The sequence below is a fragment of the Amphiprion ocellaris genome, chromosome 10, assembly GCF_022539595.1.
Source record: "Amphiprion ocellaris isolate individual 3 ecotype Okinawa chromosome 10, ASM2253959v1, whole genome shotgun sequence".
NCBI classification, from domain to species: Eukaryota; Metazoa; Chordata; class Actinopteri; family Pomacentridae; genus Amphiprion; species Amphiprion ocellaris.
Genome location: NC_072775.1, coordinates 170,073 through 189,670, shown reverse-complemented (window position 1 = coordinate 189,670; position 19,598 = coordinate 170,073). Strand labels below are relative to the sequence as shown.

General features: G+C 39.3%; 1 protein-coding gene across 7 annotated transcripts in view; it reads left to right on the top strand.

Moving 5' to 3' along the window:
- The first annotated feature begins 3,130 nt into the window (after positions 1–3,130).
- asph (aspartate beta-hydroxylase) overlaps positions 3,131–19,598 on the top strand; it is a 65,369-nt gene continuing 48,901 nt past the window's right edge. For 3 of the 7 annotated variants that reach the window (XM_055014561.1, XM_055014563.1, XM_055014562.1), the window contains exons 1-4: positions 9,687–9,990; positions 11,524–11,685; positions 12,574–12,618; positions 13,779–13,843. In XM_055014561.1, coding sequence (XP_054870536.1) covers positions 9,813–9,990; positions 11,524–11,685; positions 12,574–12,618; positions 13,779–13,843 — 450 coding nt within the window. In that variant the 5' untranslated portion in view covers positions 9,687–9,812. Of the gene's footprint in view, positions 3,293–7,237; positions 7,388–9,685; positions 9,991–11,523; positions 11,686–12,573; positions 12,619–13,778; positions 13,844–19,598 lie in introns of those variants that run through there. The other 4 variants (XM_055014565.1, XM_055014566.1, XM_055014560.1 and 1 more) reach the window with 4 other exon arrangements.

Below are 19,598 nucleotides of genomic sequence, written 5' to 3'. Positions count from 1 at the left end.
TCACGACACAAAGAGGTGTGTTATCATGTTCATGGTCCATGGAGGACTTTGGTGCCAATATGGAGACTTTCAGGAGGACTGAAGTGTATAAACACCTTCATTAGCAATGAATGAAGCAACCAATATGGCAAAGAGGAGCCCAGACAGCCCAAATTTACTCTGTTGTACAGCTTTGTTAGAGTTCTGCACAATTAAACTACAGTATCAGGCTCTTGTATCCTTCCTTGTCCATCTGTCAAGTAATTGGACACATGGAAAATCTTTTTGAAGCTCATATTGTTCTATTATAGGTTGAAACCAACATTTATGTTCATAATCAGTGGATTTTGCAATTATATTTCTGTGATAATCACTCAATTTTAGAGTACAAAATGTTTAAAATAGTGTATAATGCCCATCATCATTCTCTGGAGAGCTAACTAAAAGCCTTGGTAAACTCAAAAGACCAGAAAACTGGCAATATTCACACTTCAGAAGCTGGTACTAGAGAGGCTTTTTAGCTTTTTTTTTTTTTTTTTTTACCTAAAATGTCACAAAGTGTTACCAGTTATTTTATTCTGTTCATTTATTTATTGACTTTAGTTGTCAGCTATTACTATTTTAATCATTACTAATTGTTGCATCTTTTTTGCTTCTGTTTGACCGGACTAAACTCCTGAGTATCCTCCTTTATCTGCAAACTACGGTATAAAGTCTGTTTTTAAAATGTGCTTTACAAATAAAGATATCATTATTAATAACAAAACTGATGCTAGATCAGTTCTCGTTGGAGCTTCAAACTAGAACCAGATACAGCAGCTGTTTGTAAGTTTAAAATTATCAATTAGACTCAAAATCAGAATGCCTTTATTGTCATTGTCAAATTCGGAATGCTGCTCCTCTTGGTACATATCTTATTGTTTACATGGGAAATTCTGTAATAAACAATCAGAAAAATAAACAATCAGAAAAATATAAAAGCTGACGTCAGACAGGAGGAACTAAAAGTCGCAGGAATGTAAATGATGTTCCTGTAATGTTCCACAGGTTCAACCATTTTATTGCAAAGAGTGTACACTAAAATCAGCAGCAGGTGAAATGAGGTACTATAGCAAACATTACTCGTAGATACTAAACTTGTGTAAATAAAGGGAGGGAAAAATGGCAGCATGAATGAGAGATCATCAGTGTATGGAAGGGTTGCATAAACAGGAAAGTAGTGGAGTTTAAATGAGTGTTTTTTTTTTACAATGTTAACATGTCTATATGGTGTATTTTTTATGCTAGAAGACACATCATGAGTAAAACATTGCAATGATGAGAATCTCAAAAGAACAGATTCGGACTTCCAGGGTTTCATATGTAACAAACTCAACACAACTTGCAGGGTTGGGCTTTCTGTATCGTTATTTTTATTCAGAAAACTGCATTTGCACATGAGCAAAAGTCCAAATTATGAACATTTTCACACATCCAAAGGTAGTGTTAGATAATCTTTTGCACAATTATCATTTAAAAGTTGTATTTTTTCAAGCCGCCTTTCTTTAATGTTAAAATTAATTTGAAGATCTGACACTGTTTAGTATAAGACACACACAAAAACAGACCAGAAGTGACTGGAGTAGTTATTTTCACATCTCTGTACAAACCATCACGCAAATGACATTCCATTCAGGCGATTAGATCACCGCTGCACACAGTGATTAGGTCAATTCAAAGCTCTGTTCAACCGCTCAATAGGTGAGAATAACGGTGAACACACACACACACACACACACACACACACACACACACACACACACGCCCCGGGGCTGTATTATCTGTGAGCCGACCAAATGTGAGATATGCCTGTGAGATAATCAGATGGTCAGAGCTCTGCAGGAGGGTTGGACAGATATTTGTAGCCCCGGCAGCAGAAAGCTTCAAGCCAAAAACCCATGGATGCATCACCACTACAGACAGTCCAGGAATGAAGAGGTGTTTATCGAGGCTAAATATATGTCTGAAAACAAGTCTGTGCCACTCCCAGGGATAAAAGAACCAATAAGATTATGAGAAACAGCAGACTTTTGTACTAATTTTGTTGCAGAGCATAAATAGCATAAATCCTACAAACATATCTTGATCCATTGTATATACTGTATATTGCATTCATATTTTATCCCAGGAATGCTGCTTTGTGTTTCATTGCTCTGTCATCAACCTACCTCATGTATAGAAGGTGTCAACAAATTTATATTCACTGTTTAATAACTGTATTTGCACTAAACGTTGGTTTACTGGAACATAAAACTCTGGTTCACTTTCATTTTTGCAGTTTTTTGCACTAAATCTCTTGGTAACTTTAATTTTGCAATTTCCCTCTAAAACTAATGGTTCCCTTCAATGTTGTAATTTCCTTTATTTAAACTCTGGTTCACTTTATTTTGTAATCTTTGCACTCAAACTAGTGGTTTGTTTTAATTTAGTATTTTTTTTTGCACTAAAACTCTGGTTCACTTTAAATGTCCTTCAGTTGTTTAATTTAACACTTATTCCCTTATTAACTTGTAGTCCTTGTTTAAATGCAAAAGAACAAGTAAACACCAGTCAGATTCCTTGTATGTGTATTTACATACTGGGCCAAAAAAGTTGATCCTGAAAGCAACTAAATTAATTATATTTACATCTAATTTTCAGTCCTACAATTTTAACGTGTAAACATCTCTCCGTTCTATGGCGAGAAATCCTGTTTTACTTATATGGTATCATTCTTATTCTATCATGAAAGAAAAACAGATAAATGTAGATCAATTAAAGCGGATTTGATTTTAGTTTCCTCATAATTTAGTTGCTGTTCATTCATTTTGTGAATTGTGCAACAAAAATGGCATGCATCTGCGTGCTGTTGTTGCATGAAGGTTTCTGTCCACTGAGATTTAAATTTTAAACTGGTTTGGAGAGAAAGCCTGGAAATCCGCAGAGTCCAGCGACCATCTTGCCACGTTCCAGTGGAGCGAAGGGGGCGGGACTAAGATAAGACTATCCACACGGTTGAATAAGCCCAACGCCTCTCGAATCCCATTGGTCCAGAGATACCACTGCCGCGCCCACTTTCTCAAAACAGGCCTCTCATTGGCTGATATCGCTGTCAGTTACAAAGTGGACGGGGTTTCTCTGGTTCTGAATTTTTATGAGGCAGCAGGAGAAATTTTGATTTCTTTTCGCTGCTACAAATTTTCGCTGGTCCTCCTCTTCTGCTCTTGAGCTCCCAGCTGCCAGAAATTCGCCATGGTTTCCAAGAAAAACGCAAAAGTGTCCGGAAAAGCAAAAGGTACGTCGCTTTTCCTCCCGTTGTGTCGTTTAGCGGATGATGCGTTCATGGGCCTTTCGAAGTTAATCTGTTATTTCATTCAGACAGCTAGCTGTGGCTAACTAGCTTCATTTCGCATCAGAAAATATTATAAATATGTTGTTTTCTCACAGGAAATCAGTCTACTAACGGTTTATGGTGCGGTTTTTATTTTTTATTTAAACCGTCTCTCCGTTACCAACAGCAGCAGCTACGTCGACATGAAGCTAACGGTTAGCGAACGTTTCATCACTAAATTATTATTATTAATCGTCGTTTTTAGTGTTTTAAACGGTCACCGGGCTGCCGTTATCGTTACGGGCGAACGGCAGCTGTTTTTATCCGGTGTCCGTCCCGGTTCACCATGGCGGCTCCAGCTCCTTATTATAACGATTATAACGTCCTGCGGCTTAGCGACCGTTGATTCCCAGAGTTCCGGTAGAGGCTTCCGGGCCCAACCGACGGTCTGAACCGAACCGGAGCTCCGACGTTGCTCCGGCGTTGCTCCGGTGCTCCCCGCCCCCAGCTCGGTTCACGCACTCTGCCCAAATGCTCACGTGTCAGTAAAAGTAACCGGGGGTGGGGTTATCCGCGGGGACCTCCTGCGGCCCGGGGGGCCTTCTGCGGCCCGGGGGGCCGGAAGCAGACAGACAGAGTTCGGGTTTATTTACCGTAAAGAGCGTCCCCTGCAGCCACCGGGATTTTTAACTCCATGGAACCATCCAATGTGCTTAATTTAATAACTCTCATGTTTAAAACTTGACAAGTTTCAGTTTCTCATTTTTAAAGATGTGTTCATTGAACTTCTACTTTCCCTGTATTTAGTATCTGAGGCTGACACATGGCTGATGTAGATGTTGGTATAAACTATAAGGTTAAATTTCAGAATATGATGGTATAAACTATTAGAGGCATGTGTGGTTGAACTTTAAGGGTATACACTCTGTTCTCTGACAGCTGCTCAGCTCTCAGGTCCCACTATTGTAAATTTTGACAGGATACCAGCAGCAGAACTAGACAGGAGTTACTGGTTGCTGCAGCACGAAGTTAAACCAGTGAAAATGTTAAATTTAAGCCTTTTTCTCTGCCTTTGCTGCTGGGATGCAGCGACTATCTGCTGACGGGTTTCTGTGGCTCACTAAAGGGAAAGTGCACAGAAAACTAATGCAGCTTTCAAATGTGCACACGTTTCCTTCTACGTTTGTAGTATTTGGTAGCTTCAGTCTGCAGAGTTTTCTCCACGCTGTGAAGGTTGGAGACGTTCAGGGAACAAAATGTTCAGTTTTCTAGAGCTCTTTTTCCTGGCCCCGCCCACCACCAGTGCGTGTATGCGGTTGAACTGGGTGACAAAGGAGAGCTTCAAATACAAAAGGTTTAATGCATGAAGGGAGAATTTACCATCTGTACATGTGTTTGTTGAATGGATGTATGGTTTCTGCACATAATGTGTTCTAAATATAGCCTCCTGTGCTGCTGCAACATGCTGTGATGAGAGTTAGTCGCATTTTAGATGTGTTAGAACTGCAGTTGTACTCTAGTAGGTCAACAGTGCAGTAGTTCATATCAGTACAGCTTGAAAGGATGGATTTTAACATGCTGGATGGAGGATGTTTAACCTAAAGATTAATTTTCTCTCAAACTCAAACCTCCCCTAGTCAGAGTAGAATAGAATAGAATATCCTTTATTAGTCCCACAAGGGAAAATCTGTAACGTCACAGCTGCAAAAGGACAGAAAAATCAAGAGAACACATCTGTAAATTAAAGGCATACAATATATACACTATATATACAGCATCAATAAGAAAAAAATACACACAAGGATGCTAACAACACAAAATTTAAGAATATATATACAAATGAATTGCTCTTGAAACCTCCTGAAATTTATTTCATGTGACAGTTCCCTCATTTAATTGGTGTTCTTATTGATTGTAAATGTCATTGTTAATTGTTCTTATTGTGATTGTTTCATTTGTGTTGTTAATTCCTACACTTGGTTGCATTGATAAATTTAGTTTTTTATGTGATTTAACCACATGTTCCTCTTTTATTACTCCTGCATTCATATTATGTGACTCGATTTAAAAAGATATAAATGAATGAAATTGAAGTGATTTCTCTCAGTTTGCACAGTTAAAATGCAAAGTGACGTCTGGATGTTAACTGTCTGAATCTGTGACTGAAAGAGGAGGCCTGTGCACGTTGTCTTCATGTATTTGAGTTGCATCATATGAGATAAGCCACTGATAAGCCACTGATGGTGGATTATCAGACTGAGATTTGATTTCTCTTACCAGCCTAAAAATAGTGTGTGTGAACTGTGAATCATGTTCCAGTTGTTGTGAACATCTGATCATTAGTTTAAAAGTCTCAGAATACACTAAAGCGTCTTCATATGTGCACTTATCTGTCTGTCACATGTTCTTTACTTTTCTAAGGGCTCCTCCTCTTCTTTCCCTCTCCAAAGGGCTAAGGGTTGATCAAGTATCCAGAGATGGAAGGGTAACGGCTTCATGTTCTTTGCATTTGCAGAGTGTGTAGTTTTGCTAAACTAAACCTTGTAGATGAAGCACCCCACGTAACCTCGCATGAAAGTGTGATTCTGTGTCGGGGCTCCGTTCAGGCTTGGAGATGCATCATGCTGTTTGCTGTTGAATCAATCTGTACAGTAAAAGTTCAGATATGAGTATTTTATTGTGAGGTTTCTGAGAAATCCTCCTGACTGAAGATACTTTTCATAACTCTGAAAAGGATGTTTGAATCCCAGGGATGTTATGACCAAATTGTCCTGAAGATCTTTTTGATTTTTGTGTTGCTATTCTGGGATGTTGTGTTCAATCCTTACAAAGTTTAACAAAAATGAATTTGAGAGGAGGTTACTAGCTGTTTGCTCTGACTTTACAGGCAAGACCAGACCAGATTTTGGTAGTTTTAAGTAAAGGAAAACTTCGCAGCAGTGAAATAATTTCTTGTGGAGTGTCTATCTTTGCATTGCAGGAGAATATAGTATCACGTCCAGGTCCATTTTCTTACAGTAACTCGGTCTGAGGGCACTCAGATGAACTGAAAGCAACACATGCTGCATGTTATTTTATAAGCAATAAGTTGTGCAGAATAATTTGAGTAGTATGTCGTCACATAAAAAGTTAGCCATTAGTCATTGTGCTACAGTAGTTCCCATCTGTATTTTTCACTGTTTTTTCTGCTTCCCATTCCTCTTGTATATCGGAGAGGTTTATTCTCTGTTGGTGTAGTTTAGGTCGATTGCAGTCGATTTAATTTGTTGTTTCCATGCTGCAGCATAAACATACAGTACATAACATGTAGCACAAGAAAATGGTATTAAATTAACCTAGTGCAGTTTCCAGCTTGTTTGCACTGAGTCTGTGATATAATTTGATTAGTTTGACTCATGCTTCAACAAACTGCGGATTTCTCACAACAGTGCCAGGCATGAGGTTTTTTTCCTGCCTTTTCTGTGGAGCCCAGATAACGTCTCCATCACTGGAAGTTCTGTCCCCCTTCAGTGGATGTTTGTCACCACGTTTTACTTAAATGTTCTTAAAACCAAGCACTTCACAGCTGTAAAGCACATGTTGCGTGAAAATCTGTTGGTCTTTACTTTCCTAAAGGCTGTTTTTAAAGGTGGCCGAGGTTCAGAGGTTTGCCCGCAGGGTCGAAGGTTAGAGAATTTGTGGAGCTGGAATTTTCTGAAATGTATACAAACCTGCATGTGTGCGTGCATGAGGATGAACGTTGTTAAAAGCCTGAGGGAAGAGAAGTTTGAAGGCGGCGCACAGCAGTCCTTACATAAGACTCAAAAGGAGCTGCTTAGACCGAACAATGTGGACAGAGAGGCACAAAGAAGAGACTCTGCAGAGGTTTTTGTTGGTTTGGAGAGACTGAAAGAGTGTGTGTGTGTGTGTGTGTGTGTGTGTGTGTGTGTGTGTGTGTGTGTGTGTGTGTGTGTGTGTGTGTGTGTGTGTGTGTGTGTGTGTGTGTGTGTGTGTGTGTGTGCGTGTGTGAGAATTAGCTGCCGTGTCATATGAACATGAAGTGTATAGAAGAACAGTGTGGTATGTTATTGCATGGTTTTGGTGTTTCTGCATTGGTTTTGTTTTGCTGTGTGTCCATGCATGGGGGTGTTGAGGAGCTTTCAGAGTTCGTTATGAGATCATGTGAAGAATATTCACACAGTCAATATGTGTGTTTTTCATCATTATCCAAAGCAGCAAATTGGTAAATTTTCCACCAGGGTATTCACTAATACTTTTTAAGGGTGTGAACTTGTTGCCAGATCTTTAAAAACAAGCAATAGTTACCTTTGAGTTTATTTAGTTTGGTGTATTTCTGTGTTCTTAACGGTTTGCTTTAAGTAGCTGTGGTGAAGTTTGTATGTGTTGGGGGCTATTAATAATAATAATCTTCAACTACAGTTTATTTTATTCACTCTCCTGCTCATTGATCGAGGTGCTGCTAATTCCATAAACCATAACATTGATGTTCAAACTGGAATTTCTTGCTGGGTCACATGTTTTACAGGTGTTGTTTGAGACCGTATGAGCCATGTGGCCCACTTTCTATTTAGGAATGTATTGCCAGACATTATGGGATGCAAGTCACATATGCTGAACACAATGAGTGTTGGAGTGTTTTTGTCATGTAGATTTATGTCTGATGCTCTGCTAGGATTTAGTTTTAATGTGCATCCTATTGCAGTATATTTCTAATCCCTGCTGTCTGTGGTTGTGCATGTGGTGTCAGTTAATTCCATTTTTCCCTTCGAAGCCCAAGTTTAAGAGAGGAATGTTACAAGGAGAAAACAGCTTTCTTTTTGTGGTTGAATATAAATGTCACATTAGTGTGATTTAGTGTTACTTATAGAGTACAAATAGATAAAATAAGTGAGATGTCTAAAGCCAGAATGTAGTTTTTATGATTTAATCAATATTGAACCAAATAAGTAGCTGTTGCCGGGCATGTAAACTCGAATATAAGAGCAATAGTCAGAGTAACATGGTCATTCCAAATCCACAGTGGAGAATAATGTCATGAGTCAAGAAAAATCTTTTTTGTCATTAAGCAGTTAGTTTTCACCGGTGACATAACAAAATCTTTGTTGGTAATACCGGCCTCAAAGTCAACATTAAAAGACATGAGCAGTAAATCAGACTGTATTAATAATGTATTGTAGAAATACATTAAAAGTAAGAAAATATGAGATGATCAATAAGATGAGAGCTGATATTTTGGTGCAAGTTGATGCCAAATGTCTGAAAACATGATGGAACTCCTTTTTGAATAGTACAGAAAATGCCAGAGACCTCTAACTCATCCATGCAGTTCAGACAGACATCTAAATCTGTGCACAGAATTCACACAGAGAGAGAGAGAAAGACTTGTTAGGCTTCCACAATGTTCATATCATAAGTATTACTGTCTGTGAATTCAGCAGCTGCATCTATCATAGCAGTGCTCCACAAACAACATCAGAGAGGTTTTCCTGACTTGGAATAGTCTTTGGAGCATGAATTATGTCTTTACCAGAAATATATGCAGTTTCTCATGCGTTGTGACCATTTGGTGAGCAAAGATATCTATTGTGAATGAGTAAATGAAACTTCAATTATCATAACTAGTTCAAAAAAACTCAGATTTCTGTTTTTACAGTCTGTTTCTATTTTTATTCTCTGTATCGATGCCACACATGCCCTGAGTTAAGTTCCAGCGACTTCAGTTGTAGCTCATAGTGTTCATAGGCAGCAATATTATTGCTCAGGCTGTGTTTGTGTCAGCATACAGTAGGTTTTTATCACACAACAGTATATCATGACAGCCTTCATTTAACTGATGTACTATTTTTGGATCAAATTTAGTAACTGAAAACAATAGAAAATGTAGTGGTTTTGGTGCCTCCAGTTAGTCTCTTGCACTGCCGACAGGTTTTGGACTGTATCTTTGTTTTCATCTTTATAAGTGCAGCCTCTTCAGATACTGTTCTCCCTGCTGTGGTCCCTAAATTTGAATTTAGTTTCCTGTCTTAGTACTTGAAGTTATAGAAAATATAAAAAGCAGGAAGAAAGAGCAGCAAGTACAAAATGAAGGTTGTTTTTGTTGCTCCACATGACACAGTAAATGTAGTGAAATCTAGCTTTCTAATCTTCTGTATGAGGCAGAGGACAGGGCAGAGCTGTGAAGCTTTCAGTGTTGTTTCTGTCTAGCAGTGATGTTAATGCTTGTGTTCTTTTCTCTGTATGTCACGGCCAGCTGATCTAAAAGCACTATAAATAGCTTTCTATGACCTCCAGAGCCATATGAGGCTTTGAGAAGAAAACGTGACCGAGAGCTGGGATGACTGACAGATGAGTAAGAGGAAGAAAAGAGGGGAGGGTAGGATAGATGAGAGAGGGAGGCAGAGCTGCTGGTTGTCTTAAGACTGCAGACTCTTTGGAGAGTTAAAGTCTAGTTTAGTTAGTTGGTCCAGGTCGTCACACGGCAGGGATGGGCGATCCAGCCACCCTGGTAGAGTCCACCACCCCTCCTGTCACGACAGGGCCGACTATGATCGCTGGGGAGATGCAAGTTGAGGAACCCGCCCGTTCAAGGCCTGCTGACCAGACAGCCGAGGAGGACAAGGCAGCGTGGAGGTCATGGTGGGGGCCTGGTGGTTGGTTTCAAGGTGAAGGACCGAGGTCTCCTGAAGCTCCAGGATCTAAGAGAGCAGTGTACTGGTTGTGTGTTAGTCTTTGTAGCTCAGTGAAGGCTCTGTCAGTAAACACGTCCTAAATTATGCCTGCACAGTTCTTTAAGTATGTAGCTAAATAGTGGTTTAAGAGCTTCTTAAGTTTGGGAACTTTTAACTTTTAGGAGCTTAACATGGAATAATATAACTTCCTGCTGGTTTGGGTATGTTTTTACTCACTTTCATGTCCACTTTAAGGTTAAATCCATAGCAGGGTTAATTCAACAAACCATGTTCTCCTGTTTTTTGTGCTGAACAACACACCGATCTCTGTGGTGCAATCAGAGAAACAAAGACGATATTGATATTTTCTAACTCCAAGAAGATGTCACAGCAGAGAAATCCGCAAAAGGTTGGAGACTTTAGGAGTATTATGTTTATTTCAGCTGGGTTGATGGATTTTCAGCTTAGTACAGTGTTTAGATTTAACGTTGTGCGTCTCTGAGCAAATGAAATGTCTGGGATTTGACCTAGCACCATGTTCCGGACTCCAGCACCTGTTCATTCTCTTTGCCACTATTTTCTCCCACTGTGCATTATGGGATGTCATCGGCACTCCTGGAATAGCTTCTTAGATGTGGTTTATTTTTCTGTTTCCATCACATCTGATTCTTCTTGCAGAGCCTCTCCTGAGGGATTAGTACACGTAGTGCAGCTGACATGATTCCTGACAGATTTACACAAAGTCAGTGTTGAAAATGGAGCATTTCATAGCTTCTTAACTTTCGAGTGCAGTTTAAAGTATGGCTATTTCACTGGTTCTTTTGTGTGGCAATGAAAAGGTGAACGAACCAAACAAAGCAACAGTTAAACTAAAGATTATGTGGACTAGGTTCTTTGTTTGAAGAGATAGAAGCAAATATAAACAGTTTTAACAGAAGCTTTCAGGTAGTGCCATCACAAACATCATGTTGTTTGCATTTCTAGAGACATAACTCTCTTCATTTGCAGTAATTGTTCGTTTCAGTGATTCAGTATTGTTGTAATTACACCATAGCCTACACCATAGCCTCTTATAACTCTGGCTTTTCTGTTCACTGACTCTGCATTGACACTATAATAGCTCTGTGTCTGGTGGCTAATCCAGCTAGCATTGTTTAGCTAAAAGACAGCTGTCTAGATGGAATTCACACCTTAAGGTTTCTATTCCACTCATAAGTGTGTCAGACTAATTCAGCTGTAATTATTGGTCAGTCTGTACTAAACATCACCTTTAATCCTAGATCAGTCACTGCTGAGTTGCTGAATGTCAAATAATTCTTAAATTGGTTATGAAATCTGTTAGCCTCTCAGAGTCAAACCATGAACTGTGTTGTTGGTAATACAACATAATCAGGAGCTGAAAACCAACAGAAGGTATCTCAGTAAATACTGGACTATCACCAGACCAGCTTCAATGCATCATGAATGTTTTAATGCAACATGTCAGGTTTACTACTGAAGCTGACGTCTTTTATGTTTGTGTGACAGATGGAGCTAAAGCCCAGTCAGCCAATAAGAATGGGAAGAAGGTGGACTCTGGGTGCAGCAGCAGCAGCTTCTTCACCTGGTTCATCGTGTTAGCCCTGCTGGGTGTCTGGACGTCTGTAGCCGTGGTCTACTTCGACTTGGTTGACTATCAAGGAGTTCTTGGTGGGTCCATGCTGGAAACACACACATAAATACATACAAGCATGTTGTTTGAAGAGCAGCAGAGATTCTTCATTCCTTCGTGCACCTCGCTGTACAGGTGTGGCAGCAACTAGTTTGGCTTTTGTCATCATCTGGCTGCGGATGTAACGCCTACCATCTGTCCTGATAGTGAACTTTAACCAGTCCAACTACAATATTTACCCTGGTCAGAGCTCTAACATCAAGCTGGCAGCTATTACTAATCAGTCTGCTGTCCACCTTGTCTGTCTATTTCACTCTATGATCCACAGCAGCTGTAAACACAATACTTAGGTAAATATGATGCAAATCAGCTGCCAGAAAATGGCTACAGATCAGAGTGAGTCAAATTAAGGAGGAAAGGAAAAGCAAAAATGCCCTAAATTCAAATGAATTTTAGCATTCCGATTATGTTGTCATATTTCTGAGAATCCGAACCATAGACTGTGAACATTTTTAAAAGCATGAGCATAGAAGGACTTCTGCAAAATGTAGTGTTAACAAAAGCAAAATAAAAACTTTAAATTAGAACAGCAGCATATAAGGAAATTAATTTATTTAACAATATGATGGATACGTGTCTAAAAGCGCCACATATTTAACTCTCCATAAAACACTCATTGGTCTGTTACATGTAGACCCAAGTCTATACTGCAACTACCTTTCATTAATAGCTCCATTTTATTCACATTCTCTGTTCCATGCATGTCTTTATCATCTTTGATCACATAATGCTGTCTGTTACTAATCTGCAGCTCTAATCACAGATGTTGTGTGTATCTACTATTAATGTATGAAATATGAATCTGTTCCGTTTGATTCTTAATCTTGCTGTTGTTTCAATATGTATGTTTTGTGTTTTGCATGCAGACAAGGCTAAGGGCTTACAAATTAACCTGTCTGAGGCCTTGCAAGGTAAAAATCACAAGACATCCTTCTGTTACACCCTCTGTTAGATTAAAAGACTGTTTTCTCTTAGGTTGTGCTCTCAGGATGTTTCCCTCTATCCCTCCTGTTAAAGCCCAGATATAAGGCAATAAATTCTCCATAGGTCTGGCTAACTGCCCCTTACATGGTTTGGTTCACAGAGGCCTTCATTATTTATTGTTGTGCATGCGTTGAAGAGTCAGTGCACTCTTAAACTAAACCTGTCTCCAAAGACTGTTTGGTTTGGACAAAACATAAGTCTAGCCACTGCCTACTTATGAACACAGAAATAAGAGAACATTTACACAAACCTGAGATATTTTAATTGATTTGGTCATTTCTAATTCAAAGCATCTTCAAACGTTTATCTCAAAAGTTTGACTCTTGTTTGCTGAATCTTTCCTTAAATGTTGTGGAAGGGTGTCATTAAAGTCTATCTTCCTTGTCCAGCTGCAAAGGAAGATGTGAAGAATCTGTTAAATTATTTTCTTTTGTCTAGATAAGGTGTTCTATTTAAATGTATGGTCTAACCTCTTTTCCCCTCTTCTCCAGTTAGGTCTAATGTTCTGTAGTTCACCAAGTGATTCAATTGAAACCACCATTCTGTAGCATTAATTAGTCTGCCCTTCACTGCTGCTGACAGGTCTCACTTGTCGTTTAGCTACTCGATTTGTTTTTTTCCATCCCTGTTTTAGAGGAATTCACCAGGCTTTTGGCATGCAGATTTTTTTTTCAGTTTTAGACCAAATTTGCTCAGTAAAATGCTGGAAAATCCATGATAAAGCATCCTCTAATAGTTAATCCCAACATAGAAGAGATAAATGATATGCAGTCCATCTCCCACAAGCTTGGTGTATTCCCTTTAAAGAAGAGGTTCACATTTTTTCAAGTTAATACCCTTCGACTCTGAACTAATTTAGACCACTGAAGCTTGTATTTGCATCTATTCCATCACTCTGGATTTCTTAATGACCAGAGTAATGAATGAGTCAATTAATGTATTAGGATAGAGTAGGATAAAGTGTGAACCTGTCCTTTGGTGTCTGTCTGTCTGTCTGGAATGATGCATGGAAATGTATTAAAATGAGTCTTTGTGGTTCCTGTTAGAACAAATCCTAAGTCTACCTCTATGTTTGTTGCCGATGTAGGTAAACTGGTGGCATACGATACAGACGGCGACGGTGATTTTGATGTCGAGGATGCTAAAGTTCTGCTAGGCAAGTCGATTTATCTCTGATTTATAACTAACTTTGATGTTTGCGCTCAGTGTCCTGCTGAAAAAGAAAGAAAAATATTCTGAATGATATCATTATTCCAGTTTCTGCAGACCACTGATAATGTGTTAAGTGTTTGTGAACTGCACAAAATGGCATTTTGGGTTTCTTTTGCATGGCTGAAAATCAGATAGCCGACTGTTGTATTAAAGAACTCCAATGAAAACGACAGAAAAGCTGAACTCCTCAAACACTTATGTAAAGATTTGTAAGTTTTCTAAATGGGTTTCTATCCAAAATAAACCTTTGGCTTCTTTAGATGTTTCCACCTGAACAAAGTATTAAAGTTTTAATCAGATCAATATCCCTAAAGCTACCTAAAGCTTCGGTCTAACATAATGAGGGAGGTGTTTGTAATAGCACTGTAACAAGCCAGTGAGGTTTTATCAACAACCTGTTGTTACAGGATGGAGTTACTGCGGTCAGTCACTGTCAGGGCTGGTTTATTAAACCTTTAACTATAGGAGTGTTTTCACTTTTCCCAGGAGACAGGAACTTTTGGAGGAACTTGGGTCCCTTGCCTGTATTTCGACCCCCTCCAATGTCCTGTTCTGGGATCTTATTTTCCTCAGGAACTTTTAGAGCGGTGAACATTGCTGATTGATGAAGGGCACAAGGGGTTTCCACAACATTTTAAAGCCACCAACTGCAAACCCACGTGTTGTAGTTGGTCGCTGACGATGGTCAGGAAGAAACAGATGAAGTGACGTTACCACTAATGGATCCATTTATTTAGCAGAACACAGCATTCAGGAGGAATTTGAAGGTGGATTTTTCGATATGTGTGCAGATTAATTATCCAAGTCTTCCCAGGCCTTTGACCCTCATTTAGAAAAACAAATCACAATGTGCTGGAGGAATGTATACCTTCAGGGGGAAGTATTTGGTACGGTGGCCGAGAGGTGCAAACCAAATTTACATAATGCAAAACACTTTTACAACCTCCAAGACAAATTTACAAGCGACAAAACACTTTTACAAGTCCAAAAACACTTTTACAAATCCAAAAACACTTTTACATAATGCAAAACACTTTTACAACCTCCAAGACAAATTTACAAGCGACAAAACACTTTTACAAGTTCGAAAACACTTTTACAAATCCAAATGTAACCGGAAAGGGAATGTCCCAACTCCGGGGCTGAAGCGGAAGTGACGACGAGGAGCGGCTAATGCACTCTGTCGGTCTGATCTGCGCCATTTAAACACTCTAAAGACCGACCACACAAAAAACAAAACCGCGTCAATCGGTTCATATGTTCCTCACAAAACGGGCAAAACATCACCCGCTCGCTTGGTTCACCATCAACAACAACCAAAAGTTGCATTAGCCGCTCCTCGTTGTCACTTCCGCTTCAAACCCGGAGTTGGGACATTCCCTTTCCGGTTACATTTGGATTTGTAAAAGTGTTTTGTCGAAATCCAAAAACACTTTTACAAATCCAAATGTAACCGGAAAGGGAATGTCCCAACTCAGGAGTTGAAGCGGAAGTGACGACGAGGAGCGGCTAATGCAACGGACAACGAGCGGGTGATGTTTTGCCCGTTTTGTGGGGAACATATAAACCGATTGACGCGGTTTTGTTTTTCGTGTGGTCGGTCTTTAGAGTGTTTAAATGGCGCAGATCAGACCGACAGAGTGCATTAGCCGCTCCTCGTCATCACTTCCGCTTCAGCCCCGGAGTTGGGACATTCCCTTTCCAGTTACATTTAGATTTGTAAAAGTGTTTTCAGACTTGTAAAAGTGTTTTCGAACTTGTAAAAGTGTTTTGTCGCTTGTAAATTTGTCTTGGAGGTTGTAAAAGTGTTTTGCATTATGTAAAAGTGTTTTTGGATTTGTAAAAGTGTTTTTGGACTTGTAAAAGTGTTTTGTCGCTTGTAAATTTGTCTTGGAGGTTGTAAAAGTGTTTTGCATTATGTAAAAGTGTTTTTGGATTTGTAAAAGTGTTTTTGGACTTGTAAAAGTGTTTTGTCACTTGTAAATTTGTCTTGGAGGTTGTAAAAGTGTTTTGCATTATGTAAATTTGGTTTGCACCTCTCGGCCACCGTAATTTGGACCTCTGTTCTGCAGAATTTAAAGTTCCTGTAACTCCTGATAGAAAAGCATATTGGGTATTGTTCGGCAGCTGAGGAGTTCAGTTGCCTCTTTTACTTCTTTATTCCAGTGATTTCCTGTGGAAATGTCCTTTGTGCTGTCTTGGTAGCGCGGGGTTGACACCTGTCTGGACTGTAGCTGTACAGGTTTTGGAGTTTCTCTCTTCTGTTTGCAGTTCAAGGCAGTTGTTGAGACACATTCTAGTTCCTGGTTGCCTTCACTGTTTCCCTCTGTGTGTTTCATGGTTTTATGAAGGACCAGCCTTTGTACTTCTTTATATTTACAACTGAAACTCAAACACAGACAGCAGTGAAACACTGGTTCTAACATGTCCCATCACATCAAAACAAAATCCAACAGAAGAGTTCATATTTTGAAATGGGCATGATACAGCGCTCTACACAGCACCTGAATTACCTCCTGATTATCTGTTTTCATAACACTTAACCCTTTGATGCCCATTTTCCATTGGATTTGGGTCACTACAGACCCATGTTGTGCATCAAAGGGTTAATACTATGTGACTAGAAACTTGTTTCTCTGACATTAGACAGGCTTAAGAATCACTAGTTAAAGTCTGTCTTTGTTCATGTTATCTACTCTTGTTTGCACTGAGGCCATTGATGCTCAAAGGCAAACTGTTTTTGCTAAACTGAATTGTAGAATGGCTCATTGGTTCTATCCCAACAGGAGTCAACAGGAAAACCTCTACACTCTTAAGAGAAACTTCAGGATGCTTTAGTCACACATAGCTAGTCTTGTGTAGCAGTTGTTGCTCAAATAATATATTACTCAAATTAGGGTGGAGTGATGTCTTAACCAACCAGTGATTGCTGGTGAAATTTGCTTAGTTGTCTGTCCGGGATGGCTGAGTCCCTCTCCACCACACTGAACAGCTGTTTGATGCTGTTTGAACAAATGTCCGGTGGCGTTAGTTGAAGGAAACTTTAGCTTGCAGCCTTTAAATTAAGGATCTTCACCTGGACATTCAACAGGAGAGCCGCTTTTGTCACAAACACCAGAAGCCACTGCAATCACTATATATATATATATATATATATATATATATATATATATATATATATATATATATATATATATATATATATATATATGCCCAATAATTTGTCATCCCACAACAATATTCTATGTATTGTGGCTAATATGGCTCCAATTCAACCAGGCTTACCTGAATACTGGGTTGAGCCTTCACTTTTTTCATCTTATGTTTGTAGTTCAGGCCCAGGTGTGATGAATCGACTTTTTAATATGTGGTTTTAAAAAGAAGTGGAGTGAGTTTGTTTGCATATTAAACACAAAGGATTTGGATCCAAGGAAGACAAATAAAATATTCTGCTCATCTTGTATAGTTAATATCTTTCTTTTTCTCTTGAAACACCTGTTTTTTGCCCACTGGTCCTTGATAAACTTATTGGTATTGGTTTTCAGTTGTTGCGTCTTCTGCTTTCTTTCAGTTTATCAGGTGTGCACATTTGTTCAGTTAGAACTGAGCAGTTGTTATTGTCTGTGCATATAATGTTGACTAGCATCAGGTGCTGCAATAGCCAAACAGTAGCATTCCTATAAAAGTGTGAAACGTTACCAGATTGGTGACGGTTTCCATTCCTAAACGCACAAATATCACGTGAAAAGGTTGCACACGTATGATATGTTTTTATTTGTACAACAGCATTATTGCCATTGTGCTGGTAAATCTGGCAACACCTCATCTTGTGTATGAATAGTGTAGCTGTTGTAGGTTTATGGCTTTTGTTTAATGGCTGTATTGTCATATAATTAGTAGCTGCCATGTGAGACACCGGTTAAAGCTTGACAACCTGCATGAGGCTTACAAGTTGTGTGATGATTAACACTGCTCTAAATGAACAAACAGCTGGAGATAACTTCAGCTATTTGAAGATCAGACAGCAACACACAGTTTCTGCTCTATCTCTCAAATATAATTTGTGAATTCAAGCACCAAGTGATCTTTTAGCAACCGCGGAGGACAGCTTAATTTAGCCATTAAGAAAGACAAATATCAAACATGATATGGCCCAATTCAGCTCCTACTTCCTATTAGTACACACATTGAGTTGGATTTTACAGGTTAATTATTGATCAATTTGAAGACTCATGAAGACAGAACATTAGTTTAGCAAAATAAAACTAAAAATAAGCTGAAAAACCAACCAGCAATGGACTCACCCAGCTGGTAACGGACATATTCACCAAGTCGTTCGACCCAAACTGAGATTACCTTTGAACAAATGGATTGTGTTTGCTTCCTTGCATTGTAGTGCACACTCCCTTGTATACTCCCTCTCTCTCGTGCTGTTTTCATTACTTTTGCAAGCTCCCTCTTTATATCTTCCTATTTCTGCTACTTATTGAATGTGTTTGATCTGGTCTCTCTTTAGTTTAATATATTAGAATGGTAAGTATAGTGGAGAATATGCAAATATAAATCTGTTTTAAAAGACACTTTAATGGCTAGATACATTTTTACTGATAAACAAGTTTTTCTGACTTTTTTCTGTGCAGACAAATAGTGGCTTTCTTCACTTTTCTTGACAATAAAAAATGTCCCTGCCTTTCTGTAAATCTTGAATTAGTGTATTCTCACACAGCTCTGTGTTGTTCTTAACATATGTTTTAATCTGAAAGTCTGAAGAAAAGGATACACCAGTGTAGGTATTTCAATAAAGATTAAAGCATTTGAAGTCTTAAGTTGTAGCGCAATAACATTTAAACATTTAATCAAATCTCTTCTGTAAAAGTGTTACTGCTGCCACTCATCAAATTAAATTACACTAAACAAACACAGAACAAGTACAACTGCGTTTGTTTATCTCAGTTTTCAGCTTTTCCTCTGCAAACACAGTTTAATAGGAACCCAGCTTCAGCTTTTCCTCTTTTTCTATGCAGACTCTGATTCCAAGACTGTCTACACATGAGAAACAAGCTGCAACGATGCACCGTTTTGATTTTTAAACATGAAATCTTCGGTTTAACGCTGCTACATTGAGTCATTTAAACTAACTCCAGCTAAAACAGTGATTTTGTTGATCGTGTGCAGACAGTCCGACTCTCTGCTTGTGATAGAGCCTGAGTAGTTCCCTCGCTGCCTAACCTACGCTGAAAACTTCTCTTGCCTTCTCCCCTTGTTTCTTTCCCTCCTTCTCTTTCCTCCTTTTCTTAACCCTCTTCAGTACATCTTTTGTCTTCGTTTGATTCCATCTTTCTTTTTTCGGCCTTTCTGTTAGTCTGTTCCACTTTTTTCCACCCTTTTCCTCCACATATTTTCCTCCCAAACCTCCTCTCCATCCTCCCATGCCTCCATCCCTCCCCCTCCTCTTGTTTGCGTAGGCCTGACCAGTGAGGGCGATGGTCAGGGCGAAACCGAGGTTCTGGATTGGTTAGAAGAAGTGGAGGAGGGCGGCTCTGATTGGTTAAACGGTTTCTTCACTTTCCTGTACGGTCTGATAAACCCGCTGGAGCCCCTGGAGAAGGAGGAGGAGGAGGAGGAGGAGCGCGGTTCCTCAGAAGGAGTGGTGGAGGTGCAGGAGGAGGACGATGAGGATGAAGGAGCGGTCAGA